Genomic DNA, 20,510 nt, shown 5'->3' on the forward strand with positions numbered 1-20,510 from the left:
CAATCAGCCAGACAGATAGTATGATTCTGTGCTGTGCATGCATGAAGAAAGCTGATATTTCCAGAATGTCTGTACTTTTTATTTTCAGCCTCACAAGGGGCTCTACAGGGTAGAAAACTGGAGAAACAAAAAGAAAATAAAGACCACCATTAATTCATAACCTTATCCATCACCAACATTTTTAATGTCCTGGGGAAAGAAAACTCTTGTCTAAGATCCAAAAATCCATGTCACCCATAATAATGAAGAGAAGCTCTAAACTTCCCATGTTCCTTTTTTTCTGTTCTTTTAATAACTATATTTAAACTCCAATGTTTTAAATTTTTCCCCAGGGAAAACTTTTATGTGCATAGTTTTAGTTTATGTGAACTAGACATTAGATACCTTATTTACGGAGTAGTCCACTTACTTGAATGGCAAAAGTCTCCTTAGTCAATTGGCCATTTCTTGTCCTGCAATGTTGGAGAGAGAACTTTGGGCAAAATGTAAATGGCAAACACTTTGAATTCTTCTGATGATTTCAATGCAACTTCAGGAGTATAAAATCCTACTTGATACTTTCTTTTCTAGACATGGATGACTGTGTTCAGTGTCCAGAAGATAAGTACCCAAACAAGAATCAGGATTTGTGTCTCCGCAAAATGATAACATTCTTGATGTATGAAGAATTTTGGGGGAATGTTTTGGCCAGTTCTGCTCTTTTCTGTTCTTTCATAACAGCTGTAGTGCTGGGGATCTTTATTAAGCATCTAGACACTCCACTAGTTAAAGCCAACAACCGGAACCTCACTTATATTCTCCTCATTGCTCTCATGTTGTCTTTCCTATGTGCTTTGCTATTCATTGGCCAGCCTTCCAAGGTGACATGTGTCCTTCGTCAAACTGCATTTGGCATCATCTTCTCAGTGACCATCTCTTCTGTTTTAGCTAAAACCATTATTGTAGTTGTAGCTTTCATGGCCACCAAGCCAGGCTCCAAGATGACCAAGTGGGTGGGGAAAAGACTAGCCATGTCCATAGTATTTTGCTGCTCTTTTATTCAGGTTATGATTTGTACTACATGGCTGACAACATCTCCTCCATTCCCAGATCATGACATGAATTCAATAACAGAAGAAATCATCTTGGACTGTAATGAAGGATCAGTGTTCATGTTCTACTGTGTCTTGGGCTTTATGGGCTTCCTTGCCATTGTCAGTTTCATAGTGGCTTTCCTAGCAAGGAAATTGCCTAACACTTTCAATGAGGCCAAGCATATTACCTTCAGCATGTTGATCTTTTGCTGTGTCTGGGTGTCCTTTGTTCCAACATATCTGAGCACAAAAGGGAAATACATTGTTGTTGTGGAGATCTTCTCCATTATAGCTTCCAGTGCTGCATTGCTGATTTGTATCTTTTCCCCTAAATGCTTTATCATTCTTTGGAGACCTGATCTGAACAGGAAAATGCAGCCAACAAGGAAAAAACAATAGAAAAATATAGATGGCTGTTTAATCATTTTTATTTGTTAACAATCCTATACCCATGCATCTGAAGGAAGCCCTACTGAACTCTGAGCTCTCTGCTTCAGTTGGTATTGCATCCTTACTATAGGTACTGCAGTAGTTCCCATCCAGTAGTTCCCAAGTACAACACAAAGTGCTGATATTAACATATAAAGTTCTACATGGCTTGTATCCAAGGTATCTTTTGCACTGCCTCCTTCTTGGGGATTTGGGAGAGCTCGTCTGTTCTCTGCCAGAGGGAATGCTGAAGGTCCCCTTAACCCAGAAGAACAAGGGGCAAGAAATGGAACCAGTATTCCTGAAAGAAGATCCTCTATTTCCGGCCTCACGCTGGTCATTTTCAGGAGAGGAGAGCATTTGGTTTCTTTGACATACTTTCTGAATGTAACATCTAATGCTGCCTCTCCACTTTACCTGGTTTTAGGCTGTATTTTTTTTTAATTGATTGTATTGTGTTTTCAATGAAGCTTGTATTATATTCTATGAATACACTTGAACACTTATGGTTTTTATAATTTAGCAGTTTATAAAGCCTGAAAAATAAATATTAGAAAAAAATTAAGAAATGTGTGGATGTTAAGCCAAAACAGAGCAATAGTGGATTCATCCTCTACTTCCTGGGATACATGCAGTTCCATGTCATGGCTTCCCTCAGAACCTGGATGTGAACTAGTTCCTCTACTCTGGCTGAGTTTCTTGCAGCTATTCCAAGTTTCTCAGGAGGATCTGGGTGATCCCTTGTAATCATAATGTAGAAGTCCATTTCAATTGACTCCTGAACCTTCTGTCTCCCAAATGGGCTGTGCTAAATCTGCCCCAAATAGTATGGCATAATGTAGTGAAAAACCTACCTAAAGAAACATCAACAATTGTAGAATATCTAACAATTACGTTATTAAATCTGAAGCTAACAGATTACACTGAGACAATGCTCTTTTGCACCCTAACAGACCAAGAACAAGAGCCTCCAAATTGCATTGCTCTTATACAGAATGTCAGTCAGGGACAATCTGAACATGAATATGCAGTAATAGGAGACCCCATTAGAGAGAAGTTTGCTTTACAGTGGATAAGGACACAAGATAACTCTAAGGGAGACCCTGATATTATTAATGGTGCAAAAATATCATACACACATTCTTTGGAATGCAATACAGCAGCTTAAATAAATGAAAAGTATCAAGATTCTAACAAGCTGATCATCTACTTTACAATGGAAGGAAAGAGAGACAATCAAGCACAGCAATGTACATTCTTGAATTCTATTGGCATTTCATAACAAACTAGTAACAAGGTCTGTTTCTGACTGACTGTTGGTGAACAATATTTTGCACTCATGTGTGACCCAATGTTGGACTTCCATGAACAAAGTATTTACAGTGGAGATGTGAGAGCTGATGATAAACAAAGTGTTAATGGGCATGGCCACAACTTACCACAAAACACAGCACCATCAAGTAGAAGCCCTGGAAAAATCACCCTGACTCAAACTAAAAGTTCAAAAGATGAAAAACACCTTGAGTGGTTCCCTTATTGTATCACCTTGAAGATGTTTTTCACAGTTATTGTTCTCTGCATGCAGACATAGCAAGCATTTTTTAAGTAGACTTCCTTATGTACATACATGCTATGAGTTCACACATGAAAAGGACTAACCCAAAATGGGAAGAGGTGATCATAGATAGAATGTGACATCTTCTTCAACCTCTCTCTCTCCTCCTCCTCAGCTCAGCTGAGCTCTAATGTGGGTAGGACTATGCATGTATTGGTGTGGAATTATACCAAAATTTAAGGCTGAGAACATATAAGTCGGTCAATGGTACAATTGCTATATTGTACATTATTTCCTAGGGGGACGCGGTTCGAGTCCAGCCTTCGCGTTAAACAGGGTGAGCTCCTGTTTCCTCCCCAGTTCCTGTCAACTCAACAGGTTGAAAACTCACGTGAGTAGATAAATGGGTACTCTCACTCCGTTGGGAGGAAAAATGCTGGCGGCGCCTTGGAAAAAAGGAGTCGGGAGCAGTTGCCAGTAAAACGCGAAACCGCGCTCGCCTGAAAAAGGGCGCGAAGCAATGGAAACCCCGCCTCCTGCGCGTGCCAGCTGGGCTCTGCTCTAGGAAGGAGGCTCTGGCAAACCACTTCCGAAACACTTGCCTTGAAAACTGCAAGGACTCGTGCAAGCAGTCACTGAGCGCAGATAAAAAAAATATATATATTTCCTTTCTTTACTTCTATGGAGTACTTATGATGCTTTTTATCAAGTTCTTACTAAAAAAAAGAAGTAAAATTCATGAACTTTGTCTCATGACTTTTTCTCTGTAGGGATATTAACTATTTCATACACCGAAGCAAATAGAAACCAAAGCACATCAGGTCCCACAGTTTGACTTCTCCACAGAATACCCTGGTGCTTAGGAATTTCTCAGAGGGGGGCATTGAGAAGAGGTGTATTGTTAGTCCTTAACTTGACAAACCTTGTATGGATGGGTTTCTCTACTCCTGTTAAGGACCTGCTGAAAGACCTGTCCACAGATGAGGAGGAAGACAAGGAAGTAGAATCAGAAGCATCTAGGAGCAGTTGCTGGAGATTCTGACAGTATTGGAACCAGTGACCCCACTCTGGTTGTACAGAGCTAGCAAGTTCCCAGGACCCTTTGCCCATGCCCACTCCCACTGACAGTGCCTTAAACTCAGAAGTTCAGACCCTCAATCCTAGCCAGAGGTGCTTAATACGTATGCAGGAGCAGAGAACTGAATTTTGCAGATCTGCAAGACTAGGCATTCTAACCGAAGAACAAACTCTGTAGCTGATGTCTGATATGCACCTCCACTGTTCACTAGGTGGAGGCCTAACATGGCCTGGTTTTTACCTTCCCTTTATTTTTATTTATATTATATTATATTATATTATATTATATTATATTATATTATATTATATTATATTATATTACAAATTGGTCACCGCCCATCTCACTGCAGAGTGACTCTGGGCAGTTTACAGCAAAAACAGAATGAACATTAATTAAAATAGATAAATATTCTTCCTGGAAGTCTACTGGGAATAATTCTTAAAAACTCAGCATTGGTCTGTATGTATGTTACTCTGCTGAATCTTGGACTCATCTTGTGTCTTGTATCTCAGCTGTATCTCATCCTCAACTTGTCTTTCCTCTGGATTTTTTGCCTGTTTGTTTACTGGTCTCAACCTATGCCTGACCTGTTTGACTATAAACACAGTGTAGCTTCAAGGCATTGCAAAATGACTTTTCTCCTAACTGTAAAACAGCTTAAACTCTATCTGTGGTTATGGCAGATTTAAAACCTGCTAATTTACATTCTTACAGCCAGATGAGCTGGCACACAAAACCTCCTTACAAACACCTGGGAGGGATCATGCTGGTACATTTCTATAGCCCCATAAAGATAAATCTATTGGGACATCTTTCCCACTGCCTCCATGGTCTTGGGTCCTATTAGGAAGACTTGGACATAGAACTGTTCAAGTAGCTGGGCCATTGAACATCTTGTCTGTTGGGCCATTGAACAGCTTGACTATTCAAACCAGCCATCTCACTTCCTTGACCATGTTGGTTCCCACACATCCACAGAAGCTATCATGCTCTTTCACTTTGAGAATATAATAGGAATTGGGTTCCTGCTGTTGTAGTCTTCCAAAGTCCCTTCTAGCATTTTCTGCTATAAATTAGCCAGGACTTCACCATGACATTATAAAGCACCTTGTCTTTAATCTGTGTTCCGTGATTGCTGTCAATATTTCTGCATCAATATTTAACTAGGAAACTGGATGATAACATGAAGAGACACAGGGAATTTTACCAGCCATCAACTGGAGTTACATAAACACTCAATGAAGGAGGTTGGAAAACCTTAATTAAAAAGGCATAAAGATCTTCAATAATACTGGGGATAGGAACTCAGTGTGTATCTTACACCAGTCAATGGGATAACTATCTGGAGCAGAAACTATGGTTTTCATAGATTCAGTGTTTATAATTTCTTCAAGGTTTAGGACTGTGAATGGGCATGCTCTTACTAAATTGAAGAATTTGTTCCTCAGTTACATTTCATTCAGTATTATATTATGAAGAATTTTTAAAATGTTGTTTTATTGAGTTAAACACTCAAAAAAGGCTCCATATGATCCTAGTGTAGGTCATTTTCTGTATGGGATCAAGAATTTCTTAACTTGCCAATTTTTCTTTCTCATGTAGCATATGTAATTGTTAATATTACCGGTGTAGATCAGATTCAGCAATAGTACCTATATCATTTTTATTAGATAGATTGATTGATTATGTACCATCAAGGTGGTGTCAACTCTTAGCAACCATGTGGACAGATTGTCTTTAGGAATATCTGTTCCCAGGATGGTCCTTCAGGTCTTCCAATGGTGCACTCATTGCTGCTGCAATTGAGTCCACCTTCCTTGGCACTAATTGTCTTCTTCCTTTCTTTCCTTCCACTTTTCCCAGCATTATAGACTTCTCTAAATAGCTAGGTCTTTGCATTTTTTTTTTTAAAAATGATAATTTCATCCTCTTCATTTGTACCTGAAGTGAGGACTCTGGATTAGTCTGCTCTATTTATTTGTTTTCTTCATTATCCATGGCATTCTCAGGCATTTTCTCCAACTCAAAAGTTCAAAAGTTCAATGCTCTTTATCCTGCTACTCCAAAATCCAACTTCCTTTGAACGTAACAAGGAAAACCGTTGCTGGAATGATTTTGATATTGTATGCCACATATTGAGACATCTGAATGTTTTTCAAGGCTTTTATAGTTACTCTACCTAGTGTTAGTCTGGGGCATATTTCTTGACTGCAGGGTCCTTTATTGTAAATAGTTAATCTTAAAAGGTAGAAGCTATTCACCAATTCAAATCTTCATTATCAATCTGAAGGCTGGTCCTTGTCCCTGTTATAAGTTTGGTCTTCTTTATATTTTGTACACACACAGACACACACACACACACAAACACACAGAAAAACATAGATTGGGATGTATTTTCTCTTAAACATTCTCTGATATGAAGATAACACTATTCAAAAACTCAGGACTTAATAGAGATGCCTTTTCTCTTTTCTCTTCTCTTCTTTTCGTGGTATTTTAATGGACTGATGACCATGCTACTGCTCTCAATAATTATACCTTTCTAATACTATTGTTATTATGGTGGAAAAGACCAGGGCTGATGAGATGTGAATAATATGTGGTCTTCTCTATTGTTCCCTAGGACTTTTTATTGTGAATTAGATATTTCTCCACAATAATTACTAAGATATTTCTCAACTACATGTTTTTATCCCAAAGGAGTTCTTCTACCCACCATGACATCTGCCATTTCTCCTGTATTTTGTTGTTATTTCACTGGAAAAGCATAAATAATATTTCTACTGAAATATAACCATGGAATATTCTCATTCATGATTAATTTCATCTGTAATTCTGAGCTAGTTATTCCTTCTCTGCAATTATCAAATATCTGTGCAAAAACACTATCTCAGAAATGCAACACAGCAAAACCAAAGAACCTCAGAAAGTTAAAAGCAACATTCCCTTGACTATTTCAACTTGGGGATACTTATAGTTAGGTTTCTGAACTTGAATAATTGTCACTGACAACTAGTACAACACTGGCCAAAGCAGTGAGAGGTGAGTTTTAAGAAGGAACAGATGATGGTACTGGAAGGCATGTTTTTGATTATTTTGGCTCAGGTAGTATGTATGATTCCTAATCCTGAATGCAGCATCAGTGACCCTCTGCCTTTTCTTCACAAGGAATACAAACCAGGAGACCTCAACGTTGTAGGCATTCTTTCTAAGATCTACATATTTTATAACATGATGGATTTCAATGAACCACCCTCCAGTAATCTTTTTGATGAAATTCTGTAAGTTTATTTTAGCACTCACAGGTACAGAGGAAGAGAGAATGATATCTAATATTGATATAGTTCCCTCACTGAATAGGGAATAGCATCCTATCAAGTTATATAAGGAAGGAAAGATATAAGATAAATAAATGTATCTAATAAAAAAGAAATTAGACTAAATGCAGATGAGTTTCCATCCATATGCAGCATAGTTCTGTGGGTCTGAATCCGTAGGCATTCAAAGAATAATCTTGTATTGAATTGATCTGGTTATGTTTCAACAAGTCAATGTCAACTCTTACGGACCATAAAGATAGTGACCTAGAGATAGACTTTTTCCAGGATGATCTGTCCCCAACATGTTCATTCAGCTCTTCCAACAATGTACCCATCACTACTGTAATAGAGTCTATCACCTTGCTGCTGGACATCTTTTTATCTTTCCTTCCACCTTTTCAAGCATTATACACTTCTCAAGAGTGGTAAGTCTTCACATAATTTCTCCAAACCATGATAATCTGAGCCTGATCATTTGTGCCTTGAGTGAGAATTTTGGATTGAAATGTTTTATTATCCATTTGTTTGTTTTCTTAACTCTCCATGGGATTCTCAGGAGTCTTCTAAAACACTAAATTCCAAAAGCATTAATGCTCTTTCTTGCTTGCTTCTTCAAATTTCAACTTTCCCTTCCCTAATGTCTTAGAAGGAAAGCCATTCTTTGTAGGTATAGACATGTCATGGCATCTGAATATCTTTTTGATGGTTTTTGTAGCTATTTCACCAAGTTTCTTTTCTGAGACGTATTTCTCAATCTGTGGTTCCTTTAGGCAGAAAGTATCTACCAGTTTCTTATCTTCATTTTCAATTTGAATTCTGGTTGTAGATCTGTCCTCATTAGGTTTGTCTTCTTTATATTAAATCTTACTCCCATTTTTCTCAGCATGCTCTTCAACTTTAATTCCTGGAGCTTGCAGGTCATTTGTATTTTAAGCTATTGGAATAGTGATATCAACATAGTCCAGCTTGTTGCTGTTTATTCCTCTCATTTTAAACTTCACTTATTTTCTTCCAATTCATCTTACCTTCATCCTATAATTTGAAAAAAGATAATGGAAGAATATCAAACCTTGTCTCACTCTTTTGCTAACCTGAAGTCAGTCTGTTTCATGACGTCCTTTCCAGACTATAACATTCTAACCTGCCTATAGGTTTTGCATGAGGACAAAATGTTCTGAAATTACCATTGTTGTAAACCCATTCCATACCTTGATATGATCAACACAATTAAAGGTCTTTGGAAAATCAATGAAGCACATACTAACTTTTTTTGGGGGGGGGCTATTCTTTGAGTTTCTCAATTATCTAGTCTGCATCAGCTACCATTGTTTCCTCAGCCTTTTTCAAAAACAGCTTGAACACCTGGCATCAGCCTTTATATGTTAGACACTAATCTGCATTGGCTAATCCTAGGCATTATTTTGCTAGCAAGTGAAATTAATTATATACTCTGTTAAGTCTATTTCTTTGGTATTGGTATGTAGCCTTACCTTTCCCAATCTGTTGCCCATTGTGTTGTTCTCCAGATTTCCTGGCATAATTTGGTTACAAACTTTTCAGATTCTTCCTATGTTGCTTGCCGTATTTGCCTAGCTATTCTATCAATTCCTGTTCCTTCCTGAATTTGTAATGATCAGTGTACTGCTATAACTTCGTCTTCTATTACTAGAGGATTTGTAAGTAGGGAATTTCTTCTAAGGGATCGTGCAGGCTGACATCTCTACAGCACAGAATTTCAATATATTCCTTTCATCTATCTTTTTTTTTTTCCAGATCTTCCTTGAGTCCATTTACTATCTGTCCATTTGTGTCATTTAGCATAGTAGTCTGAGGTTGGAATCTCCTTTTGCATTTGGAGATCTTTGCAAAGACTTTTGGTTTCCATCTTTCATGTCTTTACAGATTTCATTGTAATATTGCTTCTTGCCTCTTCTAACTGCTGACTGAAACCTTTTGTTAAGTTCCTTCCTGAGACCCTTATCTTTTTTGGCTTTGGCTTTTTTGTTCTTAGCAATTTCTACTGTCTGTTCTGACATCCTTTTTGCTTTCCTCTGTCACTTGATCTTTAACAGTCTCTTTTCACTTAACAGCTGATTTTTCTGAGGAAATTAAGACCAGAAGAACTTCTTGGGTAATGAGAGAAATCAATCCCTTAATCAGACATTTCAAATATTGTGAAAAGAAAGGCAAGAAACGTCTGACTAAATATGAAAATAATTGTTCATGTATATCAATAAAAATCCTTTGCCGTTTGCTGAAATGAAATATCCCAAGTGTGGAGCTATGAGAAAGTGTATTTACTTCTCCTTTCAGAGTTATGACGCCCCTCTACCAGCAGTTCCTGGCTTTGCAATTTACAATCCGGGAGATCAATGAGGATCCTCACATTTTATCCAATTACACTCTGGGCTTCCAGATCTATAATAGTTATTTTACCACAGTTTGGACCTATCGTGCCTCATTGGAAGTATTTTCTGGTCAGGACAGATTAACTCCTAACTACAACTGTGACCAGCAGAACAGACCAATAGCTGTCATTGGAGGACCAACGTCTGCAGTTCAGGCCCATATGACCACCATCCTGTCTCTCTACAAAGTACCACAGGTACAATGCTTGCATGGAATATCGGTATTTTACCAGGGTTTAATTCAAATGTGGAATCCTTTTTTTAATGCGTGTATTTTTGGTACAGAAATGAATAGTCTTATGACCAGAACAAATAGCATGTATGCATGAATCTATGATGTCTACATGTCTTATAGATAGAGAAGTAGACAGTAGGTCATTGTTGTGCAGTGGTTAAGGTGCTGGACTAGGAGAGGGGAGCTGCAGGTTACAGTCCTCCCTGAGGGACTGGGTGACTTTGACCCAGCTGGGTGACTCTGAACCAGTCATTCTCACTCACTGTTAGACTGGGAAGCTGAAAAACATCTAGCTAGAAACCCACAATTGAGCAACATGGATAGTTTACAGTCTGTAGCCTTTAAGGAAGCAGCTTAACACCTCCTCCTCCTCTTCCTTCAACTCTTCTTCCTGTTGATGTTATTGTGATTATTGCTAGTGTTAGAGTTATTATTACCTAACTGAAAAGAAGCAGCTGTGAGATTGTGTTTTTTTTTTCATATGTATCATGAGCAGAACAAAAAATAAATTTCATCTAGATGGGCAAAATTTCCTTGAAAAAATTAATAAAAACACAACATATTTTCATAACATGGAATTTAGTCCCTGAGAGAAGTAAAACTTTATTTCAGGAGCAGCTCAGTTGTGGTCTCAGGAAGAAAACCAAGCCCTGGATACATGAATGAATTGATTGACAGACAGGAAGAGAATACCAAATGTGAAAGATGAGGATTCAGAGCTTCAAAACATATATAACATGTTGTCTCAGAAGGTAGCAGATTTTCAGCAAATAGCTCAGTGGGTACCACACGGTGTGAATTAAGTTGTTCTTTAGTAATATGATTTGCAATAGATCACATCCATGAAAGGCAACTTCAAGGATTTATTAGTAATGCATTTCTTCAGATAATTGAATTCCAGGTGTTCTTGGTTCTCTTATTCCAGCTGAATTATAAGTGATTTATACAATCTGGGAGCAATGTTGAGATTTCTTTAACATTTTCTAAATTCATATATGAAGTGTGGACTCTACATTTCAAATAGTCATTGGTTCTTAAATTCTAGTTTCAATCCATTCAGCAATAAGTAAATGTCACCACATGCAACCCCTATTTTTCCCCCTGCCCCACATTTCCATGTGTTTTCTTCAGGTCATCTATGGCTCAACTCCAGAGATGAATACAAAAACACAGGCTACTATATACCAACAGATGTTCCCAAATATAAATCATCAGTACAAGGGGATTCTCCAGTTACTGCTCCACTTCAGATGGACTTGGATTGGGGTGTTATATTCAAATAATGATTATGGTGAAAGATTTATACAGGATATAGCTTCCATGTTTTCTCGGAATGGCATCTGCTTTGCTTTCAGTGAAAGATTTCCAGCAATCACTTATTCCAATAACATTTTGTCTGCTGTGGAAGCCGGGTTTGAAATGTACAATGTTGTTATGGGAAGCACTGCTAATATAGTGATAGTTTTTTGTGAAATTGAACACATGATTCTTCTGGGATTATTTCCCACTTTATCAAAATATGAAGGAAAACTGCTATGGAGAAGAGTTAAGGTTTGGGTTATCACAACTCTGATAGATTTCACATCACTTCCCTTTCAAAGAAATGAGGAGATAGATTTCCTCCATGGTGCTCTGTCCTTTTCAATTCACTCAAAGGAAGTAGTGAGATTCCAGAAGTTTCTTCATATGAGAAACCCTGCCTCGGAAAAAGAAGATAACTTTATGACGCTTTTCTGGGAAAATGCATTTGAATGTTCATTCATCAGGTCCATAATAGATGAAGAAGATAGGACCATCTGCACTGGAGAAGAAAAGCTGGACAGTCTCCCTACATCTGTGTTTGAAATGGACATGACTGGCCACAGCTACAGCATCTACAATGCAGTCTACATAGTGGCGCATACATTGCAAGACTTCCAGTCATCCCTTTCCAAATACAGAAAAGAACAGCAGGAAGCCAGACAAAATCTTCTAAAACAACCACTATGGAAAGTAATGTCCTGAACAAACAAAGAGCAGAGGGCTCACCATACCTGCATGCATTGTAATAGAATTACAAGTACTTGAAAAGTACTGCACAATAATTAGAATATCTGGCTGATCCCGAAAAGATCAGCAGAAAGAACTACAGTAATAGTTCTTTTCAGTTGGAAATCTTAGAGCTGTAAGTTAGACTGAGATGTCAAAAATCCACATTTCTTCTGTTTCCAAGAATATTTCTATTCATGTGTCTATCAATTTTTAAGCAGTTATCATTGTCTTCAAAGGGGATTAACTTTCTTCTCTGTAGAAAACTTATTAATCATATGCATAATAGCAAATTTGTTTCCCTGATTCGCTGGGCTTAATATTCTTATTTAATAATCATGCTATTATCTCCAAACACACTGGACATCATGGTTTTTTTTTTTTAATTTGTTGTTCTCTGTTTTAATCTCAGTCATGTAGCTCTTTCATTATTTGAAAATTTCTGTTGTGTATTTCACTGGGTTTTGAAGGTGTGTCCCAAAGAAAGTGCATGGTTTGGCAGTGTACAGATAGTCCTCACTTAATGAGCATTTGTTCAGTGACCATTCAAAGTTATGACTGCTCCTTGAGGTTAAGGCCATTGCAGTGCCCCCATGGTCATGTGATTAAAATTTAGGTGCTCGGCAGCCCACTTGCATCTACGACCACAATAGGCATTTCAACTGCCACCACCCCCCTATCTCTGCACCTTTGGCTGCCCTGCACTCCGCTGCCTACTCCTGCAACCCCATGCCACCCCCAGCTGACCTTCTTTTGCATCCCACTGCTGAGAAGGCATGCCCAGCTGAGACAACTGCTGGCCCTTTGTGATGCTCTTGTATGGCCTCCCAGAAGCCTCTGCATGGCCTTGCACAGCCTCCATGAAGCCTCGCGAGGCCAAATGAATGCCTTGCAAAGTTTTGGGAAGGTTGCACAGAGGCCACACAAGGATTTGGGGAGGCTGCACAAGGCTGCACAGGGCCATGTGAGGGTTCGGGGAGGCCACACAAAAGCTTTGCAAAGTGCCAGCAGTGCGTCAGTTGGGTGTGCCTTGTCAGGAAGAAGACAGCAAAGGTCAGATGGGGGTGGCAGGGAGCGCCAAGGGTAAGCAGTGGCAATGAAATGCAGGATGGCAAAAGGGCAGAGGTGGTGAGGAGATATGCGGGTGAGAGGAGTTGAAGTAACTGCAACAGGGTAGGTGAAGCATGAGATCCTTGTCTAATGATGCCATGATCCTGGCCTAACAACCACTACTTGGAGTACCAGAACTCTCATCGCTAATCAATGCAGTCATATGATATTTCACCTAATGACTACTTTACTTAGCAATGGAAATTCCAGTCCCAGTTAGGGTCATTAAGTGAGGACTACCTTTAATTTGCAGTGAGTTACTGACTAGGATTAGAGTGCTTATTAGCCTTTTTCAAGGTTCAAGGATTAAATCCATCAATAAGCTTGCTAAGATTCAACAATGATTTGATGGCACATATCCAATCAATCAGTGGTGAGTTTAATCTTTGTAAACCACTCAGAGTCACTCCTGTGAGATGGGCAGCTCTATAAATAATTTAAATCAATAAATTAATAAACTGTATTCAAAGCAGAAAAAAATCATATTTTTCTATATTCTGATGAATGACTACTGTACTCCTTTTCTTTTACTTTGCAATTAAGCTCAACTACTTTATGAGAAGAGTCTCATTCAACAACAGCGCAGGAGAAAAAATTTCCTTCAACCAGAATGGAGAGCTAGAAGTTGGATTTGATATTATAAATTGGATCACTTTTCCAAACCAGTCTTTCCTGAGAGTCAGAGTTGGAAGGATAGACCTGATAGATTCCCAAGAAGAAAAGCTTACCCTTGATAAGGATGACATCATATGGCCATGGAGATTTAACCAGGTATGGTCTAACTATCTCCCAATTATATCCTTTTAGGATTCCATTAGTGAAAATACTCAAAAAGCAAATATCCGATTCAATAAGTACATTCAGAAAGAGAAATCCTGCTGGAATCTCTCCTCTCCTCTCCTCTCCTCTCCTCTCCTCTCCTCTCCTCTCCTCTCCTCTCCTCTCCTCTCCTCTCCTCTCCTCTCCTCTCCTCTCCTCTCCTCTCCTCTCCTCTCCTCTCCTCTCCTCTCTCTCTCTCTCTCTCTCTCTCTGTCTCCCACTCTCTTTCAAAGATTGTCCAAGTGATGTGGTTAGCATTAGGACATATTTCCTCTTGCTCATCTGTTGGGAATATCTGAGGGTATTTTTGTTTGAATGCAGAGATGGGGATATGTGAAACATGATTTGTTTTGTTTATATAAGATTTGAAGAAAAAGTGGTGTGAATGCACAAATGCCAAATACCCCCAAATATTCACATAGATTTTACAATGTGTTTTTGGGTAACAGTTGTATTCTGATCCCCCAAGAATAAGAATTACGTACAGTATGTGGACAATCATAGTCGATGCAACATTACTATCTAATGAATCCCTCAGTGAATAAATGGGACACAACCTCTGCATAGTATATTATTAAAGATGGCATGTTTCTGCATATTGGAAGCTGTATGTAGTATTTATGTTGTCACTGTTTAGAGAAATGCAGTCTCTCCTTTCATTACACACAGGCCCAGCCACTTTCTCAGTGTAGCAACAAGTGCCCTTCAGGCTATAGTAAGAGCAAGATAGAAGGGAAGCCATTTTGCTGCTACGATTGCCTTCGATGTCCAGATGGAAAAATGGCTAACCAGGAGGGTAAGAAATCTCACCTGCAAAGCCTGTAGGTATAGTCAACACATTGATATTCCTTCTTTTCCAATCCAAAAGAACATATCACATTTTTTAAAAAGTGGGAACATTAGTTGTTCCTAATTCTCTCCATCTCCAGGTCAAAGAAGTAGAAACCAGTCAGGCAAATTCAGATATAAAAAGTAATTGTGTTTAAATTATTGGATTTGGTGACTAACTGATCTTTCTGTATTCCTTAGTGCATCCCATCTCCCTCTAAAGATATGATTCTCCAATATGAGTTAAGACCCATCAGTTTCAGACAATCTTCAGAGTAGTTTTGGAATCCACTTCATCTCCATTGATTTGAATCTAGTAGCAAATCTTCAGCATGGATTTCAGTGTAAGGGACAGAAAAGGGCCATGGGGAACTTGGAAAGCTTGAATACTTTATAATAATTATGAAATTGATTTTTAAAATTAAAATATTCCAGTTAATATTCCACTTGGGGTTTAAACAAAGAACATCACCATTCATTCATAATGGTTTATCTACCATCATAAACCCTAATCCTCTGGGGAAAGAAAGAAAGAAAGAAAGAAAGAAAGAAAGAAAGAAAGAAAGAAAGAAAGAAAGAAAGAAAGAAAGAAAGAAAGTTCTTGTCTAATTTCCGATAATCCATGTGATCCATAATAATGAAGAGGTGCTCCTTTTGATTTTCATGTTTTTAGGTTTCATGTCTGAACACCCAAATTCCATTTTTTCTGTTCTTCTATTTAAACTTCAGAGATTTTTCCCAGGGAAAAATTTATATATCTATATCTATATATATCTATATCTATATCTATATCTATATCTATATCTATATCTATATCTATCTATCTATATATATATATATATAGATATATATATATTACAGTTTATGTGAACTAAAACACTAGGTATCTTATTTACAGAGCATTCCACTTACTTAAATGGCAAAAGTCTTCTTAGCCAATTGGCCATTTCTAGTCCTGCAATGTTGGAGAGAGAACTTTGGACAAAATGTAAATGGCAAACACTTTGAATTCTTCTGATGATTTCAATGCAACTTCAGGAGTATAAAAACCTACTTGATACTTTCTTTTCTAGACATGGATGACTGTGTTCAATGTCCAGAAGATAAGTACCCAAACAAGAATCAGGATTCCTGTATCCCCAAAGTTATAACATTTCTGATGTATGAAGAAAAACTGGGGACCAGTTTGGCTACTTCCACTGTTTTCTGTTCTTTCATCACAGTAGTAGTTCTTTGGATCTTTGTCAAGAATAAGGACACTCCTCTAGTTAAAGCCAACAACCAGGGTCTCACCTATGCTCTCCTCATTGCTCTCCTTTTGTGTTTTCTTTGTGCTTTGCTATTCATTGGCCAGCCTTCCAAGGTGACATGTGTCCTTTGTCAAACTGCATTTGGCATCATCTTCTCAGTGGCCATCTCTTGTGTTCTGGCCAAGACCATCATTGTGGTTGTAGCTTTCATGGCCACCAAGCCGGGCTCCAAGATGACCAAGTGGGTGGGGAAAAGACTAGGAATGTCCATAGTATTTTGCTGCTCTTTAATTCAAGTTATGATCTGTACCACATGGCTGACAATCTCTCCCCCATTCCCAGATCATGACATGAATTCAATAACAGAAGAAATCATCTTGGAATGTAATGAAGGATCAGTCTTCATGTTCTACTCTGTCTTGAGCTATATGGGCTTCCTTGCTATTGTCAGCTTCACATTGGCTTTCCTAGCAAGGAAATTGCCTGATGCTTTCAATGAAGCCAAGTTTATCACCTTCAGCATGTTGGTCTTCTGTAGTGTCTGGCTGTCCTTTATTCCAACATACTTGAGCACCAAAGGAAAATATATGGTTGCTGTGGAGATCTTCTCCATTATAGCTTCCAGTGCTGGATTACTGATTTGTATATTTTTCCCTAAATGCTACATCCTTGTGTTGAGGCCTGATCTGAACAAGAAAGAACAGCTAAGAATAAAAAATAACACAAGAATATAAAACTGGATAGCCTTTTGTTTTCTTAAAGAAATCTACAATCCTATATCCATGTATTGCTATAAGTCCTATTGAGCTTTTTGGAGCATATTCCTCAGTATATATGAATAAGAATTTACTTCAAATCATATACATTCAAATTTCTAATTGACATTCAGTTTGCTATTAAATTAGACTGGGATCTATGCCAATCCAGCTGCTGCTTCTAAATGCCAGGTCAGTCTATAATAAGGCCCCCCTCATCAGTGAGGGAGCTTTGCATCAGATCGCACCCATGCAACATTTCTCCTTTTGGGGATCCCGGCACTTTCCATGGTTTATGGAAGAGCTAAGGGAGAGGAAGTGAGAGAAGAGATGTCTAGAGCATCACCAGTGCTTGACGAAGGACGAACTCAACTGAACATGGGTTAGAGCTGATATTCATGCCTACTTAGTGGCGATAAAGGTGGCGAAGCATCATTACTCCTCCGCTTTTATTGCGTCTGCAGATAGCTGCCCCACAGCCCTGTTTCAGGAGACATGAGCCTTCCTGGTTAAGGATGGCTTAGAGAACCTCCTGCAGGGACATGCAGAGGAATTTTCCCAGCTTCTGTTGGATAAAATCATTCTGATTCATTCTCAGCTGGATGTTGACTTTACTGCAATTCCAGTGGAGATGCCCAGGGAGTAGTCTTGCCTTATTATCTGGGAACAGTTTGAACGTGTTGGACCTGAGGAAATGGACAGGGGCTGTGAGCTTAGCCACCTGCTCTTTAGATACATGCCCCTCCTGGCTTGTGGAATTGGCCCAGGAGATGTAGTGTGAGAGGTTCTAGCAATGGTTAATGTATCTTTGAGTGAGGCGATTGTTCCCTCACCTCTTAAGGAGGCCTTGGTTCACCCCCTCCTCAAGAGGCCATTGCTAGGCCCCACTATACTGGACAATATTTATCCAGTATCTAACCTCCCCTTTTTGGGGAGGGTGATTGAGAAGGTGGTTGTGCGACAGCTCCAGAGGACCTTGGATGAAGTGGATTATCCGGATCCTTTTCAGTCAGGATTCAGGCCTGGGTACGGGACAGAAACAGCATTAGTCACACTTTTGGATGATCTCTGGTGAGGGTGGGATGGGGGTTGTGCATCCATCCTTGCCTTACTTGACATCTCTGCAGCTGCAATTATCCCAGAGTATATCATTTGAATAGGCTTGAAATTATACTTCTGTCTCAACATCTTCCTAGCATGTCTTTAATAAAGAAAATACAATACCACTATAACTAAAAGAGGAACCAAGCCCAGCCATGACTTTAAAGGGATCAGATAATAACTTCTCAGTTGTGGCCATATAAGTTTGTCGAGTTGACCATTTATATTCCATAAGAAATTGAAATTTAGCCCACGTGATAAAACTGGAAATTGGGAAAGTTGAGGCCACCGTCATCATATGATAGCCATAACATAGTTAAATTAATCTAGAAAAGTGTCATTCATATATTTTTTCCTTAAATATTTTATGAATCTGCTCAAAATTACTTCTAAATAAATATTTCGATCTTGGAGTAATATTCATTTTTACAATATTAATTTCTCCCCATAAATGCAGTAGGATCTTTCATGATCTAAACTGCTCTGAATCTCCATGGCATATGAACTCAAGTAAGTAACTAAGGTAAGAAGCAATTAATAAATCGTATTGCTATAGTGATATTAATTTTAATCTGAGGTAGAGATAGATAGATCAATAAAAGTTAGATTGTTAGTTAAAATTGAATCTACAAATAGAGTTTTCTTGAATTCACTATTCCAAGATATTTAAAACAGTTGGCAACAACTACAATCACAATTATGCCAAATTTCCATAGAACCTTTGGACTTTCTGGAATGCATATGAAATTCACATGAATTAATTGAATAACCTGATAAAATATTAAACTGTTGCACAATATCAGTATGTTTTGATGTAGAAATACAAAATGATCAATGTCTTAACATATGATGGGCAAATAATAAAATAACATATACAACTCCGGTGATGGTTATACTCCAAATATTCTCCATTTGTCTAATAAAATGGGCCAATGTTTCCAATATCAAACTAAAAGTTAGAGGAGTTGATGAGTTCCATGAGACATTTTGCTAGAGGAAGATACATTTCATTTGCAGTAACCCCATTAAAGAGTGTAGACTACTATGTATGTATGTATGCATGTATGTATGTATGTATGTATGTATGTATTTATTTATTTATTTATTTATTTATTTATTTAGTAATTTTATGGGCCACCTCTATCATATACATGTCTCTGGGCAGTTCACAATTAAAACAGAAAAAAAACAGTAAAATACAATCAGAATTAAAAACAAGAAAAATAACATAAAAATAAAAGCTGAGAAGACTCACGGACACTTAATAGGCCATGTCATGGGTTCAGCCATGCTGTCAGGGCCCTGGTTCCATGGGAAATTCAGGTTTTTAGGGACTTGAAAAAGGCCAGCAGGGTTGGAGCAAGTCTAATCTCTGATGTTCCAGAAGCAGGCGCCACAGCAGAAAAGCCTCTCCTCCTGGGTCCCGACAGATGACACTCTCTTGCAGATGGGACCTGGAGCATGCCTCTCCTGCCAAATCTCACAGGATAGGTCGACACCACTGGGAAGAGGTGGCCCCATAAGAAACCTGGCCCCAAGCCATGAAGGCCTTTAAAGGTAACCAATAGCACCTTGAATTGTACCTGGAAGCATACTAGTATTCAATGCAGTTGTGGAGCAGAGGTGCCCCATGTGCTGAATGACCAGCACCCATAACTGCCCATGCCACCACATTTTGCACCAGCTGAAGCTTCCAAATATTCTTCAAGGGTAGCCCAATGTAGAGCTCATTGCAATAATGCATTCAGGAGGTGATTAAGCCATGAGTGACCATGTGTAGGGCATCCCTGGTCCAGGAATGGGCACACCTGATGCACAACATGAAGCTATGCAAAGAGCCCCCTGTCAATGACTGCCACCTGCTCATTGAGCAGAAGCCACAAGTCCAGGAGGACTCCCAGATTATGTACAGGATGTGTCTGGGGCAGTGCAATCCCATCCAGAACAAGAGATAGAAGGCTCCCAGAACACAGGTCCTAAAACCCAAAGCCACCTGGTCTTACTAGGGTTGAGCTAGCACCTGTTGTTCCCCATCCAGGCACCCACAGCCTCCAGACACCAAAACAGGACCTCCACAGCATGACTTGGACAGCCCAGGGTATGGGATGTATCATCTGCCAACTGATGATGCCTCACCCCAAACTGATGGATGACCTCCCCCAGTAGCTTCACATAAATGTTAAACAGGAGAAGAGAGAGCACCAAGCTCTGTAGCACCCCACATACCAAAGACTGCAGGCAGGACTTCTCCTCCCCTATCAACACCAACTGGAACCAGCCTCAAAGGAGAACCAAAACAACATGGTGTCACCCACCCCCAACCCCTGAAGCCAGTCCAGAAGGATACCATGATCAATTGAATGCCACTGAGAGGTCAAGCAGAGCAAGGATAGACACACAAACCCCATCCTGCTCCTACCAGAGATCATCCAAGAATGCAATCAATGCTGTATCGGTCCCATATCTGGGCCTGAATCCTAACTGGGAAGGATCCAGATAATCACATTGAACTTTATAAAGA

At 38.9% G+C, this 20,510-nt stretch overlaps 2 protein-coding genes across 2 annotated transcripts; both read left to right on the forward strand.

Moving 5' to 3' along the window:
* The first annotated feature begins 9,772 nt into the window (after positions 1-9,772).
* On the forward strand, positions 9,773-12,102 carry LOC148215298 (vomeronasal type-2 receptor 26-like). The gene is made up of 2 exons (XM_088144050.1): positions 9,773-10,060; positions 11,230-12,102. The coding sequence occupies exons 1-2, from the start codon at positions 9,773-9,775 to the stop codon at positions 12,100-12,102; spliced, it is 1,161 nt and encodes a 386-aa protein (XP_088000176.1).
* Positions 12,103-14,760: 2,658 nt separating this feature from the next.
* Positions 14,761-16,867, forward strand: LOC148215299 (vomeronasal type-2 receptor 26-like). Its single transcript, XM_088144051.1, has 2 exons — positions 14,761-14,851; positions 15,957-16,867. Exons 1-2 carry the CDS (start codon positions 14,836-14,838, stop codon positions 16,865-16,867), a joined length of 927 nt encoding a protein of 308 aa, XP_088000177.1. The 5' UTR covers positions 14,761-14,835.
* Positions 16,868-20,510: the final 3,643 nt, after the last annotated feature.

The sequence above is a fragment of the Python bivittatus genome, unplaced genomic scaffold, assembly GCF_059951505.1.
Source record: "Python bivittatus isolate LINGU-HERP-01145 unplaced genomic scaffold, Pbiv_v1 ctg000430_np1212, whole genome shotgun sequence".
Classification (NCBI taxonomy): domain Eukaryota; kingdom Metazoa; phylum Chordata; class Lepidosauria; order Squamata; family Pythonidae; genus Python; species Python bivittatus.

Coding starts and splice junctions, on each gene's coding strand:
- LOC148215298 (XM_088144050.1), top strand. CDS start 9,773: ATGACGCCCCTCTACCAGCAGTTCCTGGCTTTGCAATTTACAATCCGG. Junction 10,061..11,229: donor CTCTCTACAAAGTACCACAG/GTACAATGCTTG, acceptor TGTTTTCTTCAG/GTCATCTATGGCTCAACTCC.